The 26,062-nt window shown below is 36.1% G+C and overlaps 1 protein-coding gene across 1 annotated transcript in view; it reads left to right on the top strand.

Moving 5' to 3' along the window:
- Nucleotides 1–26,062, top strand: part of IL1RAPL2 (interleukin 1 receptor accessory protein like 2) — an 892,733-nt gene that overhangs the window by 818,430 nt on the left and 48,241 nt on the right. Inside the window, exon 7 of the mRNA XM_087813552.1 lies at nucleotides 12,730–12,859. Coding sequence (XP_087669678.1) covers nucleotides 12,730–12,859 — 130 coding nt within the window. The remainder of the gene's footprint in view (nucleotides 1–12,729; nucleotides 12,860–26,062) is intronic.

Raw genomic sequence — 26,062 nt, 5'->3', positions numbered from 1 at the left:
ATATATACAGAACTTTCCATTCAAATGAAAAATACATTGTTATGTGCATAGTGAAAACTCTCCAGGATAGATTATATGTTAAGCCACAAAACTAGGCCTAATAAATTTAAAAATATTAAAATTATATCAGATATCCTTTCTAACCATTATGGTACAATAATAGAAATCAGTTATAAGAAGAAAACTAAAGAATTTATAAATATGATGAGATTAAACAACATGTTATTAAATAACAAATGGATTACAGAAGAAATCAAAAGAAAGATTTAAAATATACCTTGAGACAAATCAAAATGGAAGTACATATGAAAATTTATGAAATGCAGCAAAATCAGTTCTAAGAGGAAAGTTCATAGTGATAAATGACTACCTCAAAAAAATAAATATATGAAATATCTCTAAAAGGCAACCTAACTTAACACCTCAAAAATCTAGAAAAGGAACAAACAAAGCCCAAAATACGTAGAAGGAAGGAAATAACAAGGATCAGAATGGACATAAATGAAATAGAAAATAAAAGACCATAGAAATGATCAATAAAACTAAGAGCTGATTCTTTGAAGATAAACAAAATTGACAAAATGTTAGACTCACCAAGAGGAAAAAAGAGAGCTCAAATAAAGTCAGAAGTGAAAGGGGAGACATTATAACTGATATCACAGAAATACAAACTATCATAAGAGTGTACTATGAGCAATTTATACACCCACAAATTGGAAAACCTAGAAGAAATAGATAAATTTCTAGTAACACAAAATCTTCTAAGACTTTATCATGAGAAAATGGAATATATGAACAGAATGATCACTAGTAAGGAAATTGAATCAGTAATTAAAAACCTCTTAACAAACAAAACTTCAGCGCCAGATTGCTTCACTGGTGAATTCCACCAAATATTCAAAAAGACTTAATACCAATCCTTGTCAAACTCTTCCAAAAAAATAGAAGAGAAGGAAATACTTCCAAACTTATTTTACAAGGCCAGCATTACTCTGATACCAAAACCAAACTAGGACACCACAAGAAAAGAAAATCATGGGCCAATATCCCTTATGAACATAAATGCAAAATCCTCAACAAAGTATTAGCAAACTGAATTCAACAATACATTAAAGAGATCATTAACTATGATCAAGTTGGATTCATTCCAAGAATACAAGTAGGTTTCAACACCTGTATATCAATGTGATAGACCATGTTAACAAAATGAAAGCTAGAAATCTTACAATCATTTTGAAAGATGCAGAAAAAGCATTTGACAACATTTAACTTCCATTTAGGATAAAATCTTTCAAAAAGGTGAGCATAGAGGGAATGTACCTCAACATAATTAAGTCCACAAATGAAAATGCTATAGCTAAAATCATACTCAATGGCGAAAATCTGAAAGCTTTTCCTCTGAGAACAGGAACGAGACAAGGATGGACACTCTCCCCACCCTCTACACTTTCATTCATTATAGCATTGAAAGTTCTACCAGAGTAATTAGGCAAGGAAAAGAAATAAAAGCTATTCAAATTGAAAAGGAGGCAGCAAAATTGTCTGTTTTCAGATGACATTACATTATATAGAGAAAATCCTAAAGACTCCAATAAAAAACTGTTAGAACTAATAAACAAATTCAGGAAAGTTGCAGAATACAAAATCAATATAGAAAAATCTGTTGTTTCTAGACACTAATAATGAACTACTAGAGAGCGAAATTAAGAAGGTGATCCCACTTACAATTTTATCGAAAATGATGAAATACTTAGCTATAAATTTAGCCAACAAGGTAAAGAACTCTACACTGGAAAATACGAGAGACTGGTTTAAAACACAGAAGACACAAAGAAATGCAAAGATATTTTATGCTCATGGATTGGAAGAATTAATATTACTAAAATCTCCATACTACCCAAAGCAATATAGAGATTCAGTGAAATCCCTATCAAGATTCTAATGTCATTTATCACAGAAATAAAAATAGTAATCCTAATATTTCTCTGGAACCACAAAATAACCTTAATAGCCAAAGCAATCTTGAGAAATAAGAACAAAACTGGAGGGGTTATGTGCCCAGATTTCAAACTATATGACAAAGCTATAGTAATCAAAACAGTATGGTATTCCCATAAAAATAGACACATAGATCAATGTAACAGAATCAGAGAAGGGACAATGTCTTCAATAAATAGTGTTGGGAAAACTGTACAGCCACATGAAAAAGTAAATATTTACTACAATCTTAAAGCATATGCAAAAATTAATGTGAAATGGATTAAAGACTTGAACGTAAAACTTGAAACTATGAAAGTCCTAGAATAAAACATAGGCAATAAGCTCCTTGACATCAGTTTTGGCAATGATTTTTTTGGATATGACTCCAAAACCAGAGGCAACAAAAGAAATAAATAAAGTAGGACTACAATGAAAAAGCTGCACAGCAAAGGAAAGGATAAAAAAGAATAAAAAGACAACCTACTGAATGGAAGAAGATACTTGCCAGTGATATACCTGATCATTGGTTAATACCTAAAATTTATGAAGAGTTCACGTACCTCAACACCAAAAAAACAAACAATCAAATTAAAATACAGGCAGAGGACCTGAATGGACACTTCTCTAAAGATGACATACAGATGGCCAACAGACATATAAAAAGAAGCTCAGTGTCACTAAGCATCAGGGAAATGCAAATGAAAAAGCACAATGAAATACCACCTCATACCTGTTAGAATGGGTATTACAAAAAGCCAAGAAATAACTAGTGTTGGTGAGAATGTGGTGAAAAGGAAACTCTTGTGCATTTTTGGTGGGGATGTAAATTGGTGCAGCCACTGTGGAGAACAGTAAGGAGATTCCTCAAAAAATTAAAAATAGTACTACCATATGATCCAACAATTCTACTTCTGGGTATTTATCCAATGAAAACCAAAATAATAACTCAAAAAGATATATGCGCTCCCATGTTTATTGCAGCATTGTTTACAATAGCCAAGTTATGGAAACAACCTAAGTGTCCATTGATGGATGAATGGATAAAGATGGATGGTCCTTGAGGGCATTATGCTAAGTGAAATAACTCTGTCTGAGTCATATGAGCTCATGTATATGTGGAATCTTTACAAAGAAAAGCTCATTAAATACAAAGAATCAATTTGTGGTTGTCAGAATCAGGAGTAGGGACTGGGCAAAAAGGGGTGAAGGAAGTCAAAAGGTACAAACTTTCAGTTACAAAAGAAATAAGTTATTGGGTTGTAATGTACAGGGCAGTGACTATAGTTAATAATACTGTATTGCATATTTAAAAGTTGTTAAGAATAAATCTTAAAAGTCCTCATCACAAGAAAAACAATCGCAACTAAGTATGGTAAAGAATGTTAATTATTGTGATCATTTTACAATATATGCAAGTATCGAATTATGATGTTATATATCCAAAACAAATATAAAGTTATATGTCAATTTTACCTCAATAAAAGGCAAATAAAGGTGATATTAATATTTATGCATAAGTTTTATTATAGACATTGGCTTTGATATGGAATTTCTGGATCACATGGCATATTCATGTTTAACTTTTTAAGAAGCTTGATTAATTTTAACTTCCTAGAATTTCATTTAAATAGATTCATAAATATGTATTCTTTTTTCCGTATTCTTCCTCTAAGTATAATTTTTGAAATCTCAAAGATTTCTATTTGTAATGTATCAATTTTTTTTCATACCTGATTAATATGTCATTGTATGGATGTAACAGAGATTATCCTTTCACATGTTGATGGTGAACATTTGGACTGCTTCCAGTTTTTGAGTATTAAAAATAAAACTGCTATGAATATTCCTGTACAAGTCTTTGTATAGACATATGTTTTGTTGACTGTCTAGATGTTAGAAAGTGATAGAGAAAATATTAGTAATATAGTGTGAACATAAAGGTGAGTCATATCTAAAGCTATTACCTTGTAAAAAGTACACAAAATGGAGTAACTCACAATGATCTTTTTAATTTGATAGTGGTCAAACTACTATACTGTTCCCTTTAGATACAAATGTGAGTTGGTCATCTCAACTAGCAGAATCGATTTTAAGTAACATGGGAATGACTTTGAAAATGTAGGCAGACAAAACAATACACTTGCAAACAGTTGCAAATGGTAGATAGGAGTTTTCACATGCACATAACCCATATTTTAGAAATGCCTGGGTAGATTCTGTTTCAGGTTATTTGTCCAATCAATGCAGAGATCCCTTACACACCTTTTTTGGAAGAGGAGATGCCTGCTTCCTGGCAAACAATGAGTCTCACTATTTGGCGCAAGAGCTGATCATTTTGAGATACTCCTCAAAATATTGTGTATGATGGTTGGATGGTTTTCGTGTCTTGGCCATTGACAAAAGCCTTCAGGATATTTATTTAGCATTTGTAGAAACTAGATCACTGAAATATCTGTCTCTTGCATTTATTTAATGAGAGCTTGTCTGGTGGGAGAGTAAAAATGTTCCCAGGAGAAATTGCAGCAATACTCAGTAACCATTGTGTAATGCCAAGGATAGGGCAGACACTGTCATTTTTGATAGACCACCTTCAGGAGGCCCCTTGTTGCACATTGCTGTAATTGTCTCTCTCCATTAAAATCAAACCAGGCCTGAACACTCACATGCTGGAATCACTGAAAGGCATTTTATTTAATATAATCTTTCAACATAGCCCAAAGTAATGAAAACCAGAATTTATATGTAGTATAAATGTATATAGATGGTAGCTTTAGCAACTGGGATTCCTTATAGTAATGTTTATCACAGTCTCTGGATTTTCTGCCATGTGGTTTGACATTATTTAATACCTTCAATTTCATGGAAATGGTAAGCTACAGTAATGCATAGAAAAGACCCTGTCATTACATATATGAGAGATCAGATTATAAATGGTTAGGTAATCTGCTCAGGGCCAGATAGTCTATTTTTTTCTCAATAGGTCTAAAACTAGGAGACTTCTCTTAGTCCAGTGTACTTTCCACTCTATAAGGTTGCCTTTCATTTTTACACAAGTTTATATCACAGAGCACATGCTCAAAACAACAATGAATAACCTTGCTTCAGTTTTGTGTTAGACATATACAACAGACTAGTGGCATCAAAGGTTTTGACAATAATTAAATGATCACAACAACATGCCATTTTTCTGAGATATAAATTATCACTGTATGACCAATCTTTGGCAACCAGTCACTTGCTATGGTTAAGTCCAGCTTCTCAACAGTGTTCACATATCTATGAGGTTTCCTTAATTTCCACTTTGTCTTATGTAGACCCTAACTCCCATTAAAATTGTTTCTTTGTGAAAATGGTCTTCAAAGAAAGCTATCTCCTCCTTATAGTGATAAAACAGAAAGGGTCCCAGAAAAAAGTAATGATTCCTAGAACATGGAAGTTTTGGATCAATTTAAGAATAGAGCCCGGCAGGGCGTGCCTCAGCAGTTAAGCGTCGACCTAGGATCCAGGTGATCACGGTTCGATTCCCGGTCAGGGCACATGCCCAGGTTGTGGGCTCGATCCCCAGTTGGGGGCGTGCAGGAGGCAGTCGATCAGTGACTCTCATCATTGAAGTTTCTATCTCTCTCTCTCTCCTTCTCCTTTCCTCTCTCTGAAATTGATAAAAATATATTTAAAAAAACAAAAACCACCCAATAGAATGGAAAAAATGCCCACAGCTCAGAGTAATTATGGGAACAAGGCCACTATATACTCTACAAGGGAAAAATATTTTTGAAATTGCTTTATCTAGTGCTCCAATCAAGACAAAAATTGCATGTTATAGAGAAAATCACATGCCATGTTACAATTTATGAATTGGGGAATTCCTTTGCCTGAAATGTCAAGATTGTGCTCTCTGTACCATTCTTCTCTTACTAATCTACTGTGCAAGAAGAAAATAAAAATAATGCCAGAAAAAAAATAATTGCTTATATGTTTGATAATAAATTTGCAATTTAAAAAGTGTTTAGCTATAATAACAAAGATGAATAATAAAAACATGCTTAGGTATTGTCTTCAATTATTTAAACACTGTGGGTGACACAGAGAATATAGAAGATATGGTTAGGCTGAGATTTCCCTGCATGTAGTTTTTATAGAAGTTTCTGTAATTAAAAAATTCTCTCTTTGGTTTGTATTATCCATTTTTTAGACTAGACAGTTATAAAAAACAATTTTCCCTATGCAATCTTAATAATAGTGGATAGTCTATTATACATTTTCTCACCAATCAAAAATTAACTTATACTTTGTGTTAATGTTAACTTCTAAGGCAATTCCATAAAAAGAGTAATTAATACCTTTAGAAAATAAAAATAAAAGGGGATTCCTTCCATTTGATTCTTTTATATTAGATCCAAGGGGGGCAGCAGTAAAAATAAGCAATTTTTAAAACTGAGTTTTTTAACTTTCTCACTTTTTTTTTTTTTTTTAATTTCAGAGAGAGGAAAGGAGAGATAGAGAGAGAGAGAGAGAGAGAGAAACATCAATGATGAGAGAATCATTGATCAGCTGTCTCCTGCACGCCCCCAACTGGGGGTTGAGCCCACATCCCAGGCATGTGCCCTGGCTGGGAATCGAACCCCGATTGCCTGGATCCTAGGTTGATGCTCAACCGCTGAGCCACGCCTGGCTGAGCAACTTTCTCACTTTTGATAAATCTTGAATTATAAAATTTCTGAGAAACTCTTTTGACATTTAAATTTTTCCTCATGTACAGTGATAAGATGATTGGAAGAAGAATTGAAAATGGGTCACCTCTGAGTTTTCTTTTGGATGTTAAAAGGATTTTTTTCTGTCTCTCAGCAATAACCAGGAGACAGTTGCTCATTCCTTTTTTTAAAAAAAAAAATATGTCTTTATTGATTTCAGAGAGAGGAAGGGAGAGGGAGAGAGGGAGATAGAAACATCAATGAGAGAGAGTCACTGATTGGCTCCCTCCTGCAGGACCCCAGCACAGATCGAGCCTGCAACCCGCATGTGCCCGACCGGGAATAGAACCGTGATCTCCTGGATCCTAGGTCCATGCTCATCTGCTGAGCCACGCCGGCCAGGCACTCTTTTTGTTGTTGTTGTTCAAATTATTACAGATGTCCCCTTTTCTTCCCATTGACGCTTTCCACCCCACCCCAACCCCCTACTCAGTCCCTCACCACACATTGTCTGTGTCCTCGGATTATGCATATATGTGTATAAATTCTTTGGTTAATCTCTCCCCCAACCCCCTTCCTTCCCTCTGAGATTCGTCAGTCTGATCCATGCCTCCTTTGTCACTGAATCTATTCTGTTCATCAATTTATTAAGTTCTTTAAATTCCACAAATAAGTGAAATTGTGTGATGCTTTGTCTTTCTCTGCCTGGCTTATTTTGCTTAGCATAATAGTCTCCAGGTCCATCCACACTGTCCCAAACAGTATGAGATTCTTCTTTAAAGCTGCATAGTATTCCATGGTATAAATGACCTAAGCTTTTTTATCAACTCATCTACTGATGGGCACTTGGGCTGTTTCCAGGTCTTAGCTATTGTAAATTGCACTACTGTGAACATAGTGGTGTATATATTCTTTCTGATTACTGCTTCAGGATTCTTAGGATAAATTCCCAGAAGTAGGATCACTAGGTTAAAAGGCAGTTCCATTTATAATTTTTGGAGGAACCTCCATACAGTTTTCGATATTGGCTACACCAGTCTGCATCCCCACCAGCAGTGAACCAGGGTTCCTTCTCCATATCCTTGCCAGCACATGTCATTTGTTGATTTGCTAATGGTAGCCATTCTGATAGGTATGAAGTTATAACTCATTTAACTCATTGTGGTTTTAATTTGCATCTTTCTGATGATTAGTGACTTTGAACATTTGTTCATATGTCTCTTGGCCATCTGTATGTCCTCTTTGGAGAAATGTCTATTCAGGTCCTTTGCCCATTTTTTAATTGGATTTTTTATCTTCCTCTTGCTGAGTTGCATGAGTTCTTTGTACACTTTGGAAATTAGCCCTTTATCAGATACATCCTTGGCAAATATGTTCTCCCATACCATGGGTTTCCTTTATAGTTTGAGGCTGATTTCTTTTGCTGTGCAGAAGCTTTTTAGTTTAACGTAGTCCCATTTGTCTATTTTTTCTTTAGTTTCTCTTGCCCTAGGAGATGTATCAGTGAAAAGTCCACTACATGAGATGTCTTTACTGCCTATGTTTTCATCCAGTATTTTTATAGTTTTGTGACTTATATTTAAGTCTTTTACCATTTTGAGTTTATTTTTGTCTATAGTGTAAGTTGGTGGTCTAGTTTCATTTTTATGCATGTAGCTGTCCAATTTTCCCAGCACCATTTATTGAAGAGACTGTCTTTACTCCATTGTATGCTCTTGCCTCCTTTTTCAAATATTAACTGACCATAATGGCATTGATCTATTTCTGGGTCTCCATTCTCTTCCATTGATCTATATGCCTGTTGTTGTACCAATACCAGGCTGTTTTGATTACAGTGGCTTTGTAGTATAGTTTAATATCCGATAAAGTGATCCCTCCCACACTGTTCTTTCTCAGGATGGCTGTGGCTTTTTTTTCGGGGTCTTTTTTTGCTTTCATATAAATTTTTGGAATATATGTTCTAGCTCTGCTGGAATATATGTTCTAGTTCTGTTGGTATTTTAATGGGATTGCCTTGAATCTATAGATTGCTTTGGGTAGGATGGACACTTTCATAATATTAATTGTTCCAATCCAGGAACATGGTATATTCTTCCACTTGTTTATATATTCCTCTACTTCTGTTTTCAGTGCCCTGTGCTTTTCCCAGTACAAGTCTTTTACATCCTTGGTTAAGTTTATTCCTATATATCTTACTTTTTTGTTTTCAATGGTAAATGGTATTATTTTCTTAGTTTTTCTTAAAGCAGTCCTTTTAGCATTTCTTGCTGTGCTGGTTTAGTGGTACTGAACTCCTTTAGCCTTCTTTTGTCTGGGAAGCTCTTTATTTCACCTTCAATTTTAAATGACAGCCTTGCTGGATAAAGCAATCTTGGTTGCATGTTCTTGCTTTTCATTACTTTGAGGACTTCATGCCACTCCCTCTGGCCTGCAAAGTTTCTGTTGAGAAATCTGCTGTTAGCCTTATGAGGGTTCCCTTGTAGGTCACTGCCTGTCTCTCTCTTGCAGCCCTTAATATTCTCTCTTTCTTTTTAACATTTGCAATTTTAATTATGATGTGTCTAGGAGTGGGTCTCTTTGGTTCCTCTTGTTTGGAAGCCTCTGTGCCTCCTGAATGTATGTGGCTTCCTCCCTCCCCAGCATAAGAAAGTTTTCTGTTATTATTTCTTCCACCATGTTCTCTATCCCTTACTAATTTCCTCCCCCTCTGGATCCCTAGGATGTGAATATTGTTTCACTTCATGTTGTCCCAAAGCTCTCTTAGACTGTCTTCATGCTTTTAAAGTGTTTTTTCTTTTTGCTGCTCTGATTGCTTTTTTTCCATCTTATCTTCTAAGTCACTTATTCTATCCTCTGCTTCATTGAGCCTGCTTTTAATTCCTTCCAGCATATTCTTGGTATCAGATATAGTATTCTTCATTTCTGCCTGATTCTTATTTATGATATTTATCTCTTTTTTCATGTTTTTACTAAGTTCCTCAACCTTTCCATTAAGTGTCTTGTTGTTCTCATTAATTTCCTTGAACCTGTTTATAACCATTATTCTGAACTCTATTTCTGATAACTTGCTTAACTCCATCTCATCAAGGTCTTTTTCTGACATTTTTTCCTTTTCTTCAGTTTGTGGGTTGTTTCTTTGTCTCCCCATTTTGGTGGCTCTTAGTGTTTTTATCTGTATATTAGATATATTTGCTATCTCCCAGTCTTGTGGGGTGGGATTTTGTAGTGTACATCCAGTGGAGCCCAGAGGTATGTTTTGCTTATACTTCTGAGCTATTTGCTCTAGGCATGTCCCTTTTGTAGGTGTCCCTTTTGTGATTTATTTGGGCTTTCCTATTGTGATTGGGTCTATATTGTTTTTGACCCATTCTTGGGAGGACTATCCTCTCAGGTTGGCTAACTGTGTGTGTCAACCCCAACCATGATGTGCAAGCTGTTGTACAGGTGCTGGCAAAGCAAGACAATACATGACCAAACTGCCAGGAAACAGTCAGTATCTTACAAAATATCCTGACAATCACAATGAAAACATCCCATGTGAAAGTAGAATCAGGAGAGTGAAGTGAGAACACAAGTGGTAAAGCAAAAAAAAAGAAGAGAGAAAAAAAATAGAGAAAAGGATATTATTGCTAATAGTATCAAAAATAAATAATAATAATAATAATAAACTAAAATAAAAAGTAAAAAGTAGAGAAGCCACTGGGAGATAAAAGGGGCAGAGCAAGGATTCAGAAAGAAGGGCTTGCAAAAAATTAATGGTAGAGCATAGGAATAGGAAATTACTTGAAAATGAAAAAATAAAAATACAATAAAGAGACAAAGAGAAACAACCAAAAGACAGGAAGACAGAAAGGAGAAAAAGAAAAAAAGGAAGAAAACACTTATGTCAATGGAACAAGAAGAGAGAGAGATAAAAAAGTCAATCAAGTGAGTTTCATCTGGGCAGCTTATGTTGTCTGAGGCTCACTGTTTTGTATGCTGATTTTAGGTCTCCTGGGAGGTACTTGTGTGTTAGCCAATGTCAGGAGCTCTCTAGGTTTGGCTCTGGTGTCCTTTGGTAATTGGCTGATCTGAGGCTCTCCATGGACCACCTCCACTTGTCACCTATTTTGCCTCTCCCTTGTGGTTGCCTGGTCTTACTCCAGAGTCTTCTGAAGAGTCTTTAGGGTGAAGAAAGAGTAGTGTAGCTCGGGATATTTCTCCCTTTAATTAGAGTTTTGTGGTCAGGCACTCACTATGGGGAAGGTAGTCTCTGCTTTGAAGCCAACTCCTCTGTTTCTACCCTATCCTCCAATTCTACTTCCCCATACAATGGCCTGCTACAGTTTCAGATTGAATTCAGTCTGTTGCCTTTTCTGTCTGGAAAGTTTCAGCAGCCTGGGCTCAATGGGTTTGATTAAAAAACATTCCAGTTTCTTTGAGACAGTATGGATAGACTTGGAGAGTATTGTGCTAAGCAAAATAAGCCAGGCAGAGAAGGACAAACATCACATGATATCACTTATATGTGGAATCTAAAGAACTTAAACTGATGAATAGAAATGATTCAGTGACATGGAAGCATGGATTAGACTGATGAATCTCAGAGGGACAGAGTGGGGTAGGTGGGTGGAGGGGGAGAAATTAACCAAAGAATTTATATACATATACGCATAACCCAAGTACACGGACAATGGTGTGGTGAGGGACTGGGGAGGGGGTGGGACTGGGTGGAATGAGGCAATGGGGAGAAAAAGGAACATCTGTGATATTTTGAATAAAAATAAGTAAAAATTTTTTTAAAACACACATTTTGGAGAGCACTTTGCCTGCCTAGCCCCCAGCAGGGGTTTTAAGTTTTCCTCCAGTTCCCAAACAATAGTTCCTGAGTATCTTATTCTTGTAATGTCCTCCTGTGATCTGTTCTCCCTTCTCCATCAGGACTGTGCCCTGCAGGGAATATCTGGGGCTTCAGTGAGCTGAACCACCCCCTTTCCTATTGGGGGTGGTGCTCCTAGCCTGCAGGAGAGGTAGGCATGCTCCACCCCTTCTTTCCCAGATCTGGGTGACTAATTGCATGGGGGTGCTAATTTCAAACTCCCCACAATGCAGACACAAATCCCATTTTTTTCTAGTCTGCCTCCCCAATGCAAGCCAGGAAAGTGGACGCCTGTTCAGCAATCAAAAACTCAAAAATGCACAAAGCAACACACAAGCAGAGAATCTGCCTGCAAGGTCCCTCTGCCCCTGCACCTCAGCTCCAAGCAGGAGGGGTCACAGAGTCAGCCACCCACAGCTCCCCTGGACAGTTGATCTCAGTAAATCTGGGGCAGTTCCTTGTCAGGGCAAGTCAAAATCCCAGATTCACCCCTCCAGGAGTTCAGGCATCTGGAGCACCGATCTGCCCCACAGGCAGCACCAGTTCATCTCTGGTGGTGGGAGGGCTCTCTTCCCCTTCCCAGCACCACACAGTTCAAATGCTTTCTGGGGTTCTACACAGTGCCTTACAGGAAGGCAGAGGGTCCCTGTATGTGGCTGCTCAGTGCAGTCCTCCAGCCCCTTTCTATTCAGGAGCTACACACTGTGGGACAGCCTTTCCTATGGTGAGCACCCGGTGTGAAAAATGCCTGTCGTGGCTGCTGTTAGAAGCTTTGTTTCATTAGGAAGGTGCGGTCCCCTTCTCGCTGGCACACTGTTCCTCTGTGTCCCTCTGTCCTCTGCGCAGGGCTCTCCTTACCTTCTCCGCTCAGGGTTTGAGATCCCAGCTTTTGGATGCCAGTCCACACTCCCAAGGGGAGGGAGCTTTGAAGCCTCTACCCCTTGGGCCTCAGAGCCCAGCACAGGTTTCAGGGGGGACTCCCTCTTTCTATGAGCCCCCCCTTACCAGACTCAATGATGTTTCTTCAATGCTCCCTACTTGCCATATTTCCACTTAGGTATATTCCTTTGTTTTTTCCAAGCTGGTTATGCAGTATTTTGTAGATAAATCCAATCCATGGCTGGGAGTAAGGGCACTCTACTCCTTGTCACACTACCGCCATCTTCCCCCATCTCATTTATTTTTCTCTGTCATTTTCAGGTAAACCTCTGAACATTCCTTGCAAAGCATTCTTTGGATTTAGTGGAGAGTCTGGACCAATGATCTACTGGATGAAAGGGGAGAAATTTATTGAAGAACTGGCTGGTCACATTAGAGAAGGTGAAATAAGGTACAGAACTTAAATTGATATTTTTTCTTTGCTGTCTTTGCAGTAGAGCAATGGAACATCTTAGAATAATTTCTGCCAGGGATTTTAATTGCAATTCCAAATCATTTCATTTTCTAAAAGCTGGCCTGATGGAGAGAGTGAGCCTGGCTGCCTTAAGAAATAAAAATGTGTAAGCCTCTAATATAAGTAGGTTTTCTCATGTTCTAAGTAGCTGAGCTAAGCAAATTCCTCTGAGTTTCCAAAGCTTAGGTGGCTGTTACAACTTTCACTAACAGCAAAAATCCAAACTTTGTAGGTGACTCTTCAGACCACTTAGCAAAGGTTCATTTTCTCCCTAAGAACAGACAACTTTCATGTGTCATAGGTGTAAAGCTACAGTGGCAGTAGTAAGCTAGTACTCATCAAAATAACTGTTGACTCTTGTTGAATAGTGTTTATTTTTTCCAGTACCAACTGCTCATACTAAAATTGACTGATCTTTCAGATTAGTGCCTCCCTGGACTTCTTTTCACTCTCCTATTACACAGATACATCCCTGGTATAAAGACATCTGTTTTATTGCTTTTCTAATTCTATATAATATGGTCTCATTTGTACAAAGAAGGGATAAACAATTTTTCTACCTCAGTCTGTGGGGTGGCCCTTTGATTTCAGAGATGGTGACATATAATGAACATTTCTCATTCCAATAAGAAGTGAGACCCTTCTCCCTCCGCTCCCATTGAGTCACGTAGTGGAAACCAATCTAATACTTCAGTACAACTAGTGTAAAAGTGTACTATTTCACTTCTTTATCGAATTCATAGCAGTATAAAAGGAGCAAGTATACTTTATATTATTTACTATTGTTAAATATAATTTATAAAACCTACCATGACAGTTTCTATTCATGTTTCCATCCAATAATTCCATTCTAAGGGTTCATAATATTGAGGGTTGATGAACCCCTGAGAGCCTATGCAAAATATTGACTATGTGAGCATGTTTCTAGGAAGAAAGCACATAAAAAGGTGCCTAATAAAATTAGTCATCAAGGAAATGCAAATCATACACTGTGACACTTCATACTCACCAGGATTATAACAAGTGGAGAAATTGATACCCTCATAATCTACTGGTGGGAGAGGATGTGGAGAAATTGATACCCTCATAATCTACTGGTGGGAGAGCAAACTTATGCAGCCACTTTGGATAACAATCTGGCCCTGGCTGGTGTGGCTCAGTTGGTTATAGCATCATCCTATGCACCAAAAGGTGGTGAGTTTTATTCCTGCTCAATGCACATACCCAGGTTGCAGGTTTGATCCCCCATTGCAATCTGGCAGTTCTTCAAATGGTTAAACATAGAGTTATTAACAATTCTCCTCCTGCCCGGCCAGGCCTGGCTCGGCGGTTGAGCTTCAACCTAGGATCCAGGCGATTGGGGTTCAATTCCCTGTCAGGGCACATGCCCTGGTTGTGGGCTCGATCAGTGACTCTCTCATCATTGATTTTTCTCTCTCTCTCTCTCCCTCTCCTTTCCTCTCTCTGAAATCAATAGATATATTTAAAAAAAACAAACAAAAACAAAAACACAAGAAACAATTCCCCTCCTAAATATATTAGTAAAAGTAATCAAAACATATACTCCCACAAAAACCTGTACACAAATGTTCATAGAAACATTATTCATAATAGATAGAAGGTGGAAATAGCCTAAATATCCATCAACTGATGAACTGATACATAAAATGTGCTATATTTATACAATGGAATATTATTTGGCCATAGAAGAATGAATGAAGCACTAATACAGACTATGACATGGATGAACCTTGAATACATTGTCAGTGAAAAAAGCCAGTAATGAAAGATCACATATTATATGAAATGTCCAAAATAGGCAAATATCTAGATACAGAAAGTATATTAGTGGTTTCTTGGGGCCAGTGAAATGGGGGGATGTGGGTAGAAACTTAAAGTGTATATTTTTATTTTTGGTGTGGTGGATACAATATAGCATAAGATGCACGCTTTAAAAGCCTACAGTTTAGTGACATTTAATACATTCACAATGTTGTGCAACCACCACTACTATCTACTACAAGATAATTTTCATCACCTCAAAAAGAAATCCCATACCCATTAAATAGCCTGGGGCTTTTTTTCAGTAATGAAAATGTTACAAAATTGACTGTTGTGATGGTTGTACATATCTGTGAATATACTAAAAAGCAGAGAATCGTACATTTTAAATGGATGAATTGCATGGAATGTAAATTATATTTCAATAAAACTGTTTGAAAAAACTTCTAATTTATTGCTTGGCACAAAACAGATGTTCAGAAAAAAAGAATCAATATAGTACTTACAAATAGTTCTTAACTATTAATCCCCATTTAAACTTTGTTTCCTAATTAGCAACACTTTATTAGCTAATTTCATGTTAAGGTTTATGAAATTAATGCAACTGAATTTCTTTTCTTTTATATTTTATTAAATTTATTGGTGTGACATTGGTTAATAGGATCATATATGTTTCAAGTGTATATTTCTATGATACATCATCTGTATATTACATTGTGTGCCCACCACTCAAAGTCAAATCATCTACTGTCACCATATATTTAGCCGCCTTTACCCTTTACTTCCCACCACCTATGTCTATGAGTTTCAGTTTTATGGTTCTTAGCTTTTTCTGACTGACTTATTTCGCTTAGCACAATATTCTCAAAGTCCATCCATGTTGTAGCAAATGGCAGAATTTCATCTTTTCTAATGGCTGAGTGATATTCCATAGTATTTATGCACCACTTTTTCTTTATTCAATTCTCTATTGAAGAACATTTTGGTTGTCTCCATTTTTAGAAGATACATAGTGAGAATTATTCTCAATGTATCTGTCTGTAAAAGACTTTAGGGGCCATCTTCATTTTTCAGAGAATGAAACTGGTACCCAAAACGCAAGTGGTAGGTACAATGGTACATAGTAGCAAATTTACACTACCAAAAAGCTCAGAGTTATGTTTCCTGATCAAAGGTAGTAGTTATATGAGCCTAAGATAATTATCTACTTATTCTTGTACATGAATAACTAAATTTGTCAAAATAAACAGCTTTATTGGGGTATAATGACATATGTTAAACAGCACACAATTTAAAGTGTACAGTCTGTAAATGCTGATTGATATCTGTATACACCTGTGAAACTATCACAATAATCAAGATAATGAACATATCATTCACATACAAGTTTCCTGATGCCCTTTTGAAACCCTTCCCTTCTGCATTTCTTTCAAAATAACACTGATCTTTCTGTCACTATAAATCAATTTGTATTTCCTAGAGACTTATATAAATAAAATTATACACATTGTATGCTTTTTTTGTCCGCATTATTTCACTTAACAATTATTTTAAGATTCGTCTATCTTGGTATATGTATCAATAGTTCATTCTTTTATATTGCTGAGTAGTATTTCAATATATAAATATAGACAGCTTGGTTATCCATTCACTTGTTAATGGTCATTTGGCTTTTTCCCAGTTTGGGGGTTATTATGAATGTGAGAAGAAAGATACATTTATTATGAACCACAAGAATGAATGCATCTGCTGAAATGGACTTCCTCATGGTCAACCAAGGGCTCCATTTTTATAAATAATAAGAGCCTAGTGGCCATTTGCTGACAAGGGTTTCTCACTTTCTCTGTATATCAATAAGAACCTCAGATTGAATTCTCAGTTTCCCACACTAAGCCCTGCTCACTTAAGCTATCTGAGTCAAATATTATAAGGGAAGCCCTGCTTTTGTCTTTTATCAAGGACTGAGACCTGCTCCATCCAATCAGAAATGCACAATTTGGATACCTCATTTACATTAAAAGGACCTAATTGAGAACCTGGGTGGGAACTTTCACTACAAAAGGCAACCGCCCCTTTGCCTAGGTGGAGCACAATTTAAGTTGCTGTCTGAATCTGTGTCTCCCTGACTATAGTTCTTTTTGCTCAAATAAATGTTTATTATTCTTTATTTAATTCTAAAATTAATTTTGGCTTGCACAGATAAGCTACTATGAACATTCATGTATTCCTCTTTGTATATACATATATTTCCTTTTTTCTTGGGTAAATAACTAGACATGGAGATGCTGGATTATATAGCAAGTATACATTTAACATTTTAGCTCCTTTTCTAGCTCCTTTTTAATACAAATTTTATTTTTTAGAATAATTTTTGATTTACTGAAAAATTGTGAATATAGTGTCTTAGTCTGTTCAAGTAGCTATATCAAAAATTCCATAACCCAAGTGGCTTAAACAGCACATTTAGTTGTCATGGTTCTGGTTGTAGAGACTGAGAAGTCTAAGATCAAGGCACCAGCAGATTCAATGGCTGAAAAAGGACAACATTCTGGTTCAGAGTTGGCAGTCTTCTCACTATACACTCACATGTCCTCACAGTGTGGAAGAGGGGAGAGAACTTTCTAGAGTCTCTTTTATAAGGGCACTAATGCCATTCAGTAGTGTTATACTCTCATGACCTAATCACCTTCCAAAAGCCCCACCTCCTAAAACCTCACATTAGGTTTCAACATATGAATAAGGGGGAGGGGCAAACATTCCATTCATAACATAGTATAGAGGGTTCCTATATACCCCATACCCAACTTTCCATAATATTAACATCTGAAGTTTCTATGATACATTTGTTACAATTAATAAACCAAAACTTTTACATTATTATTAACTAAAATCCATATTTTATTCAGCTCTCCTTAGTTTTTACCCACTGTCCTTTTTTTCCTCCAGGATTATTTAACTTTCCAAATATCTGCCAAATTATATTCTAAAGTGGTTATACCATTTGTTTAAAGTTAGGCAGTGCTGCTACCCTCAGTTCTTGAATGTCTTCCATCTCAAATAATTCATTTCTTGACCAAGTTATTCATGGAAAAAATGTCTCAGTTGTTGAACAAAACTTCAGTTCTCCACCCAACAGTCCTTCCATGTTGATACCCATATGATCAGTCATGCATCTCTCAGGCAACAAACAGAGGAGGGAGTGCACAAGTATGAGTCAGTTTACTGCTAAACCCTGCATTGTTAATATCTCAGGAAATTATGCTGTGAATATGTTCGTGTTTTTTTGCTTTTGTTACTGCTTATTATCATTAAATATGTACAGTAAGTCACCATGTGTCCTAAGAAGGTCAGTGATAGCAGCAAAGTGAGAAGGAAAGTTGTGAAAACAATGATAGAGTTTTTAAAAGTAATAATTGCAAAGTATGATAGAGATGTTTGTGCATCTGAGCTGGTTACCAAGCATGGCATGGTAAAATCGATGATTAGCACAATTTTAAAACATAAAGAGGCCATCAAGAGTGCCGATGTTGGTAAGGGTGTGAAAGTACTCACAAAACAACAATCACAGGCAACTGAAGAGATAGAAAAATTGTTGTTGATTTCGATAAATGAAAAACAACCAGTGATAGCATTTTGGAGGCAATGATATGTGAAAAAGTGGAGACGCTGCATGCTGACCTCCTGAAAGACACCCCTGGAATGAATGCTCAAAATTATTCCTTTAAGACTAGTAGGGGGTGGTCTGATAAATTTAAGAAAAGAAGTGGCATTCATGGTGTAGTGAGGCCTGGGGAGGCTGCTAGTTCTAACAAAGTAGCTGCTGATAATTCTGTGACAGAATTTCAAGAATATCTAGAGGCCACAAAATTTGTTCCCTAAGAAGTGTTCAATTATGATAAGACAGGCCTCTTCTGGAAGAAAATGCCAAAGAGAACCTACATCACACAGGAGGAAAAGTCATTGCTAGGACACAAGTCAGTGAAGGACAGGCTGAAGTCATTATTGGGGGGAATGAGAGAAGAGACTTGAAATTGAAGCCTCTACTTGTCTACCATTCTGAAAACCCATGAGTGGAAAACAAGTTAAATGTGATGTGGAGTGCTAATAGCAAAGCTATTTTTATTGAGTGGATTCATGAAGTATTTGCCCCAAGTGTGAAGAAATATCTCCAGGAAAAGTAATTGCCACTCAGTGCACTTCTTGTAATGGACAATTCTTCTGCCCACCCTCTAGGCTTGGAGACTGAGTTGGTGGAGGATTACAGCTTCGTCGTTGTTAGGTTCTTGCCAGCTAACAAAACTCCACTCATCCAGCGCATGGACCAGCAAGTAATTTCTAATTTTAAGAAACTCTACACAAAGCACTGTTTCAGAGGTGTTTTGAGGTGACCTCTGGAACTAATTTAACCCTCAGGAGTTCTGGAAGGAATATTTTAATATCCTCACTTGCTTGATGATTATATACAAAGCATGGGGGAAGTGTCTTCCAGGACCATACAATCAGCCTGGAAGAAACTGTGGCCTGAGTCTGTTGCTGAAAGAGACTTTGATGGTTTTGGGAATGAGCCTGTGTCTATTGTGGAGGATGTTGTCTCTGGGCAAGTCCATGGGCTTGGAGGAGGATGATTATGATATGAGGAGTTGGTGGAGGACCACAACATTGAGCTTACCATGGAGGAACTCCAAGACCTTCAGATGGAGCAGCAGTAGACAGCAGCTGAGGAGCTCTCTTCCAATGTGGAGGGAAGGGAAGATATTCCTATTTCACTAATCAAGGAAAGATTTAGGAAATGGGGAGAAATTCAAAGTTTTATTAAGAAATATCACCCTGACAAAGAAGTAGCAAACCATGTGATAAAGTTGTTCAATGACAATGTAATGTTTCACTTCAGGCAAATGTTTAAACACAGACAAAACCAAACTTCATTGGATAGGTTTTTAGTGAGACAGAGGCCCAGAGAGCCTGAAGCAAGTTCTAGTGGAGCAAAGAGACAAAAGAGAGAAAGAACCTAGGAGAATAGCTGCCTGAAATTTTTCTGGAAGGGACTCTCCTTTCAAACAATAACATCCTTCCATCCCTCCTCTCCATATTCAGTCACCAATAGCTCTAAACACTAAAGTTAGTTCTAGTGTGTATGTAAGTTTTCATTTTTACTGTACATTTCATTTATTTTTTGTTAAATTTTCATCTACATTTCATGTCCTATTTGTTTTTAAAGTATTTCTTTATAGATTAAATAGTACATTGGACATGTACTGTATATAAGAAAGGTGAAAACGGAATTATTTGGGGGTCTGGAACGGATTAATTCAATTTACATTATTTCTAATAGAAAAAATGATTCATTTTTTTAACAAATTGCTTCTTGAACAGCCTTCCAGAATGAATTAAGTTTGAGAACCAAGGCTCCACTATAAATTATTAGAGTAATGGGAGACAGAACATACATACATGAAAGAGTTAAGTCTAGCTCATGCCACTATATTAGGTGCCAAGTGAGTCAACCAGATAGTAAGCACTATAGGAAGTCAACCTTGCAAAACACTGTTGTTTATTTGCTTTTGTTGCAGCTTCTTTTCTTCATTCTCCCCAAACCTCCATTTAAAGAAGATACATACCTATATTTGCAGAGGAGGAAAGTAACATGGAATTTGTTTTGAAAAGTTCAAAAAACCCAACTAGTTAACTGTAGACATCTTCAGAGAAGTGCAAAGAGGCAGGAATTCATGGCCAAGATAAACACACAGTCGGCCATTTTGTAACATTAATTGTGTGATCTATGATCTATCTGGGAGCTTGTGTGTGTGTGGGAATTCCTTCAGGTTATGGCAGTTTATGCTAACACAGGAGTTAATTACTAGATTCCATCTTCTACTATCCAGTCAATTTTCTTGAAACAAAGCATACAAGATTTTTACACAGTATGGCAGATTGTAACAAATCTGGTAGTTTTATTGGAAAAAAAAATTGCTCATCATACCATTAGTTCAGTCAAGAGAAGATCTGCATTCTTTCCTTGCCCACACATTTTCTCCAAAGGGAACAGTTCTGAAGGCAGAATGCTGAAGATGTTAAGTAGGGGATTCCTCTCAAAAGCATTGCTGGAAATGAAATTTCCTTTTGGATACATGGCTTTCCCTTGGGGTATTGTATTTGCTTCATATTTTAATTGAATCATAGCTCTTGTTTTGTGCATGCATGTCAGAATTACACTGCCTAGTAGATCTAGAAATAGGGATGTAAATAAATTGCTCTCAATAAGTTAACTTGCGGAGGAACTGTCACAAAGGCACTGGATATGGCAGGAGAACTGGCTACATTGCCTTGGTGCTCTGTTTTCTGGAGAGCAACTTGATCCTAGAAGAGTGTGTAACAACTCTTTAACTCTTGGCATTGCCCAAGAAGAATAGAGAACTTTGAAAACAAATCTACCGGGGGAAAAATCTTCAAAATTTACCAAACATTTCATGAAATAATGTCACTCAGACTACAGTAAGTGCAACTTCTGTATTCAGCAGTTCTCCTGCAGCTTGACTGACATATACCATCAAATCCTGACCAGGGTTTGGAAATTCTCATTTGTTTGATCTCTGTGTTACTTTGACCACCATGGTTCGTTGCATCTCCTGACTTGCAACCTATTACAAAAGTACTCAGACTCTACTTTGGGTGTACAGGCTCCACTTTATCTACGTTTAGGCAGATATTGTCATAGCCCTCTAAGTCTCTGAGCTTTAAGGAAATCTGAACCCAAATGTAGTATCCACTCACAACTGCCAGAATATCCCATACAACTGCAGATGTCATTTGTAGGGAAGTTAAGGGAATTTGATGTGTACAGTAGCATAAATTGTGATTGTGCAAGTTATTTTTTAATTTCAAAAATTGTTTATTTATTTTTATTGAATTGAATAGTTATTTTTATCTACCATTTTAAAGTCATTACAACAAACTGCTCTCTACAAGCTCTACCATGTCTATTTATAGAACTCAAATAATTATTTGGAGGAGACCCAGTGGAAGCCATCATTAGGCGAGAAGTTCCAAATTTCTGACCCTCTGTTAAAACTTAATGGCAAAAGCTTACAAAGTGGTATAAGAGAGTTCACAAAAATGATGGACTTTGGTTGTAAGCAATGTAGGAAGGACAATCCAGTCTTATACCTTTACAGAGTGTCCTCTTAATTGATCTTACTAGAGTCTTGGCAATATATATATATTGCTAGTGAGTATTCCACAATGCTAATGAAAAATGCCAGAGAGATTGAGCCAGTTCTATTAAACAGGAAATAATAGCCTTTAAGCTTTTCTGCAGGGTTGTGAATTGCATCTGATTGTGGAAGGAGATGCATGAATTTAAATGCAATTGCTTTGCCCCAGTGGAGAGTAACTTTTGGATTATAAATGTCACTTTACAAATCTCCCTATCAATATCTAATGCAATACCATACAACAGTTTACCAAATCTTTTATAATTCTTGGCCTGAAAAACATATTCAATTAATCTTAAGGTTTTTCAGTTGAGCTTCTTATAATGCAAATAATTTCATTTACTTTCAATTCCTGAAAGGCTACACGTTAAATATGGGCTTTGGTTTTAGTTTTGGTTTCTTCATTACTGCTCCATCTCTTTACCTTAACATCTTCTACTTGAATGAGTGAAATGCTCTTAGCAAAAAAGGAATGTGATACAGGTATGAAAAGATTATACTTTTGAAATAAGGTGAGTCACTCTTCAGACTCCAAATAACCTTTTAATAACTCACCACTTTTCTATAAAAATATGGAGCTGTGAGCATGTAGTTTGTTCCCAAAGTATAAAGGAAACTATTGAAGTCCCAGACAGGCTGAAACAAAATGATGGGCTCTCATTTGACAACTTCCCACCACACTTTTTCAGTGCTTTGAAGCACCTACCTGTTCTGGTCTTCTCAAAATTTAATTAAAATACACACACACACACACCATGTCTTCTTTTTTCCCCTTCTCAACTCATCCTGCTGGAGGAAGAAACACTGATCAATCATTTTGCCTTTGATTTAAATAAGTTTCAAATCTCATCATACCTATACGTGAATGTAGATTTTGTAAGTCACGAGAAGCCCTCAATGGGAAAGTAAACTTCATAGTAGCATACTTTTACCTAGGGACAGTGTTAATTGCCACTTATCTGAAGGATGATTTTTGGAAGAGTGGTGACTCTGGTATTCATAGTATCACTTCCACAGTGGGCTTAGCCTTGCCCTATGCATAAAATATTTAAAACCTACTTAAGACACATTTGTTATCTCTCTTTATACTAGATGTCCAATCTCTAATATGGTGTCTTGTTTTGTAAGCTGCTCTAGATTGGAACCTATAATTAGTAAATAAAAATAATAATTCCACTTCATGTTTTTATACCACACAGTAGATTACAAAAGCATTTGGGGATCCTAAATTACATTGAGATTTTCATGATAATCATCTGAGAGAAATAGTATCATATTATTTTACAAATGAGAAAAAAAAACACAAACACAAACCCTGAGGTTTAGAGACTGAGGAAGATCTGCCCTTGGGAGCTAGATTGAATTCATCAAAACACAACTAGCAAGAATCCTCAATTGCTGAGAATGTTTTGTTGTGTTACATATTTAGGATGTAAACAATCAAAATCTGCCTGGGACTGAAAGAGTGAAAATCAGTTTGGGTTGAGAATAAGTAGCCCTGCCAGTCATGAGGCCAGGAAGACAGACAGATAAAACCAGCTGCAAAGTTAGCAGAAAACACTGTTTTTCCAAAGTCATGCAGCAGTTGTAAAAATCCATAAGGACCCCAGTTCCTTTGAATGACTACTGCTTTCTTACCAGTGATACCTCAGATCTGCTTTGCTAATTTTATATATTACTGGGAATACCCAATTACTGAGACACCCTCGCCTCACGACAGTACTGAAACCCTAGTCAATGGCCCCTTCTCCCAATCTCTCTTTAAAAAAATCCAATCTGGAATTAATCAGGGCTTACTAGACTCTCCTCAGAATCTTTCAGTGGAACCTCAAACATTACAAAAGATGCTTTCTTCCACCCATCAATCAAGGAATGATCCATAGGTCCACTGGCGTACTCTATCTTCAATGTATTCAGTCAAGAAATCTAATTTTGTCAAACTACATACAGACTTGGTCCTGGTCTTTGACTATTAAGCTTTAACCTACTTTAAAAAAGCAAATGACACTGAAAGAAAGATTATTTAAGAGGCTGTTGTTTTTTTAACACGTTTCCTATCCTTGATATTCTCAATCATCATTCCTGGACAGTGATTACTCATACTCAGGATAATGACCCAGAGATTGTGCAAAATACCTAGACATCAAAAGAGGATTCAATTTGGTTTAGGGAACCAATTACACTGAGTGAAATTGGAATTAGATGTTTTATTTTATTTAGGGGGGAATCAAATACCTTTCCTCTATTTTTTGCTGGATTAAAATTTTTTTCCAGCCCTGTCGGGCATGGCTCAGCGGTTGAGCATTGACCTGGGATCCAGGAGATCAGGGTTCGATTTCCAGTCAGGGCACATGCCCGGGTTGTGGGCTCAATCAATGACTCCCTCATCATTGTGTATTCTTGACATACTTTTTGAAGATCAGTTGACCATAGATGCATGGATTTATTTCTGGGGACTCTATTCTTTTCCATTGGTCTATATATCTGCTTTTATATTAGAACCATTCTGTTTTGATCATTATAGCTTTGTAATATGATTTGAAATTAGGATGTGTGAAACTCCCAGCTTGTCTTTCTTGCTCAAGATTGCTTTAGCTATTTGGGGTCCTTTGTGGTTCCATAAGAATTTTAAGATTGTTTTTGCTATTTCTGTAAAGAATGCCATTGGGATTTTAAAAGAGATTATATTGAATCTGCAGATCACTTTGGATAGTATGTACATTTTAACAACATTAATTCTTCCAATCTAAGAATGCAGGATGTCTTTCTATTTACTGTTTCTTTTTAAAATTTTTGTCATTAATGTTATATAATTTTCACTGTACACATTTTTCACCTATTTGGTTAAGTTTATTGCTTAGTTTTCAAATTATTTTTGTTGTTATTGTGAATAGGGTTTTTTTCTTCATTTCCTTTTTGTGCCTTGTCTAGATTTAGCCAAAGATTTTATATACTTTTATTTTTCTCTTCTCTCTCAGCATATCAATTGTTCTTTTAAAAATTTAGGAGTATCCCTACAGTTTGCAATATACATTTACAAATAATCTAAGTCCACTTTCTAATAATATTATACTGCTTCACTGTTATTACATGTACCTTATAACAGAGTATTCTCAATTCCTCCATTCTGTCTTTATATCATGCTGTCATTAATTTTACTTATTCATAAGCCATAATCACAACTACAATGATGTTGTTTTCTTATACTTTTAACTTTACTGAAGGACAATTGAGAAATATAATTGTATAATTTAAAGTATAAAACATGATGATTTGATATACATATACATTTTAGAGTTGTTACTAAGGTCAAGATAATTAACACATCTATCACCACACATCGTTAACATAATTAACTCCTTTTAAAAATGTGATGAGAATGTTGAAGATCCACTCTCACCAAATTTTCAAGTATACAATACCTCATTATTAACTATAGTCACCATGCTATACATTAGATCTTCAGAACTTCATATAACTTCTATTATTGCTGATATTATTTTAAACTCTTACCTATTAAATTAGGAATAGAAAAAAAATACATTTTATATTCATTTATTTCTTCTCTAATACTTTTTCTTCTATTATATAGATCAAAATTTCTGACCTATATCATTTTCATTTTCTCTAAAAAACTTCTTTTAACATTTCTTACAAGACAGGACAGGTCTACCAGCAACAAATCCCCTGTTTTTTTCTGAGAAAGTCTATATTTCTCCTTCACTTTTGAAGAATAATTTAGATGGATATAGTACTCTAGGTTTTCTTTCAACACTTTAAATATTTCACTCCACTTTCCTCTTGCTTAATTGTTTCCTAAAGAGAAATATGATATATTTCTTATTCTCGTTCCTCTATAGGCAAGATTTTTTTCCCTTTATTCTTTCCAGATTTTCTCTTTGTTTTAGATTTTTTGCAGTTAGAATATGATATATCAAGGTAGATTTTTTTAGCATTCATTCTGCTTAGTATTCTCTTAACTTCTTGCATCTGTGGTTTGGTATCTGTCATTAACTTTGGAAAATTCTCCGCTATTAAAACTTCACATATGGCTATTGTTTCTTTGTCACTTTCTTCTCTTTTTGCTATTTTCATTACATGTATGATACTCCTTTTGTAATTTTCCATCAGGTACTTCATATTTTGT

This window comes from Miniopterus natalensis, chromosome X, assembly GCF_054644295.1.
Source record: "Miniopterus natalensis isolate mMinNat1 chromosome X, mMinNat1.hap1, whole genome shotgun sequence".
In the NCBI taxonomy this organism is placed as follows: Eukaryota; Metazoa; Chordata; class Mammalia; order Chiroptera; family Miniopteridae; genus Miniopterus; species Miniopterus natalensis.
Note: the sequence above shows the minus strand (reverse complement) of the source record. Positions and strands in the feature narration are given on the sequence as shown.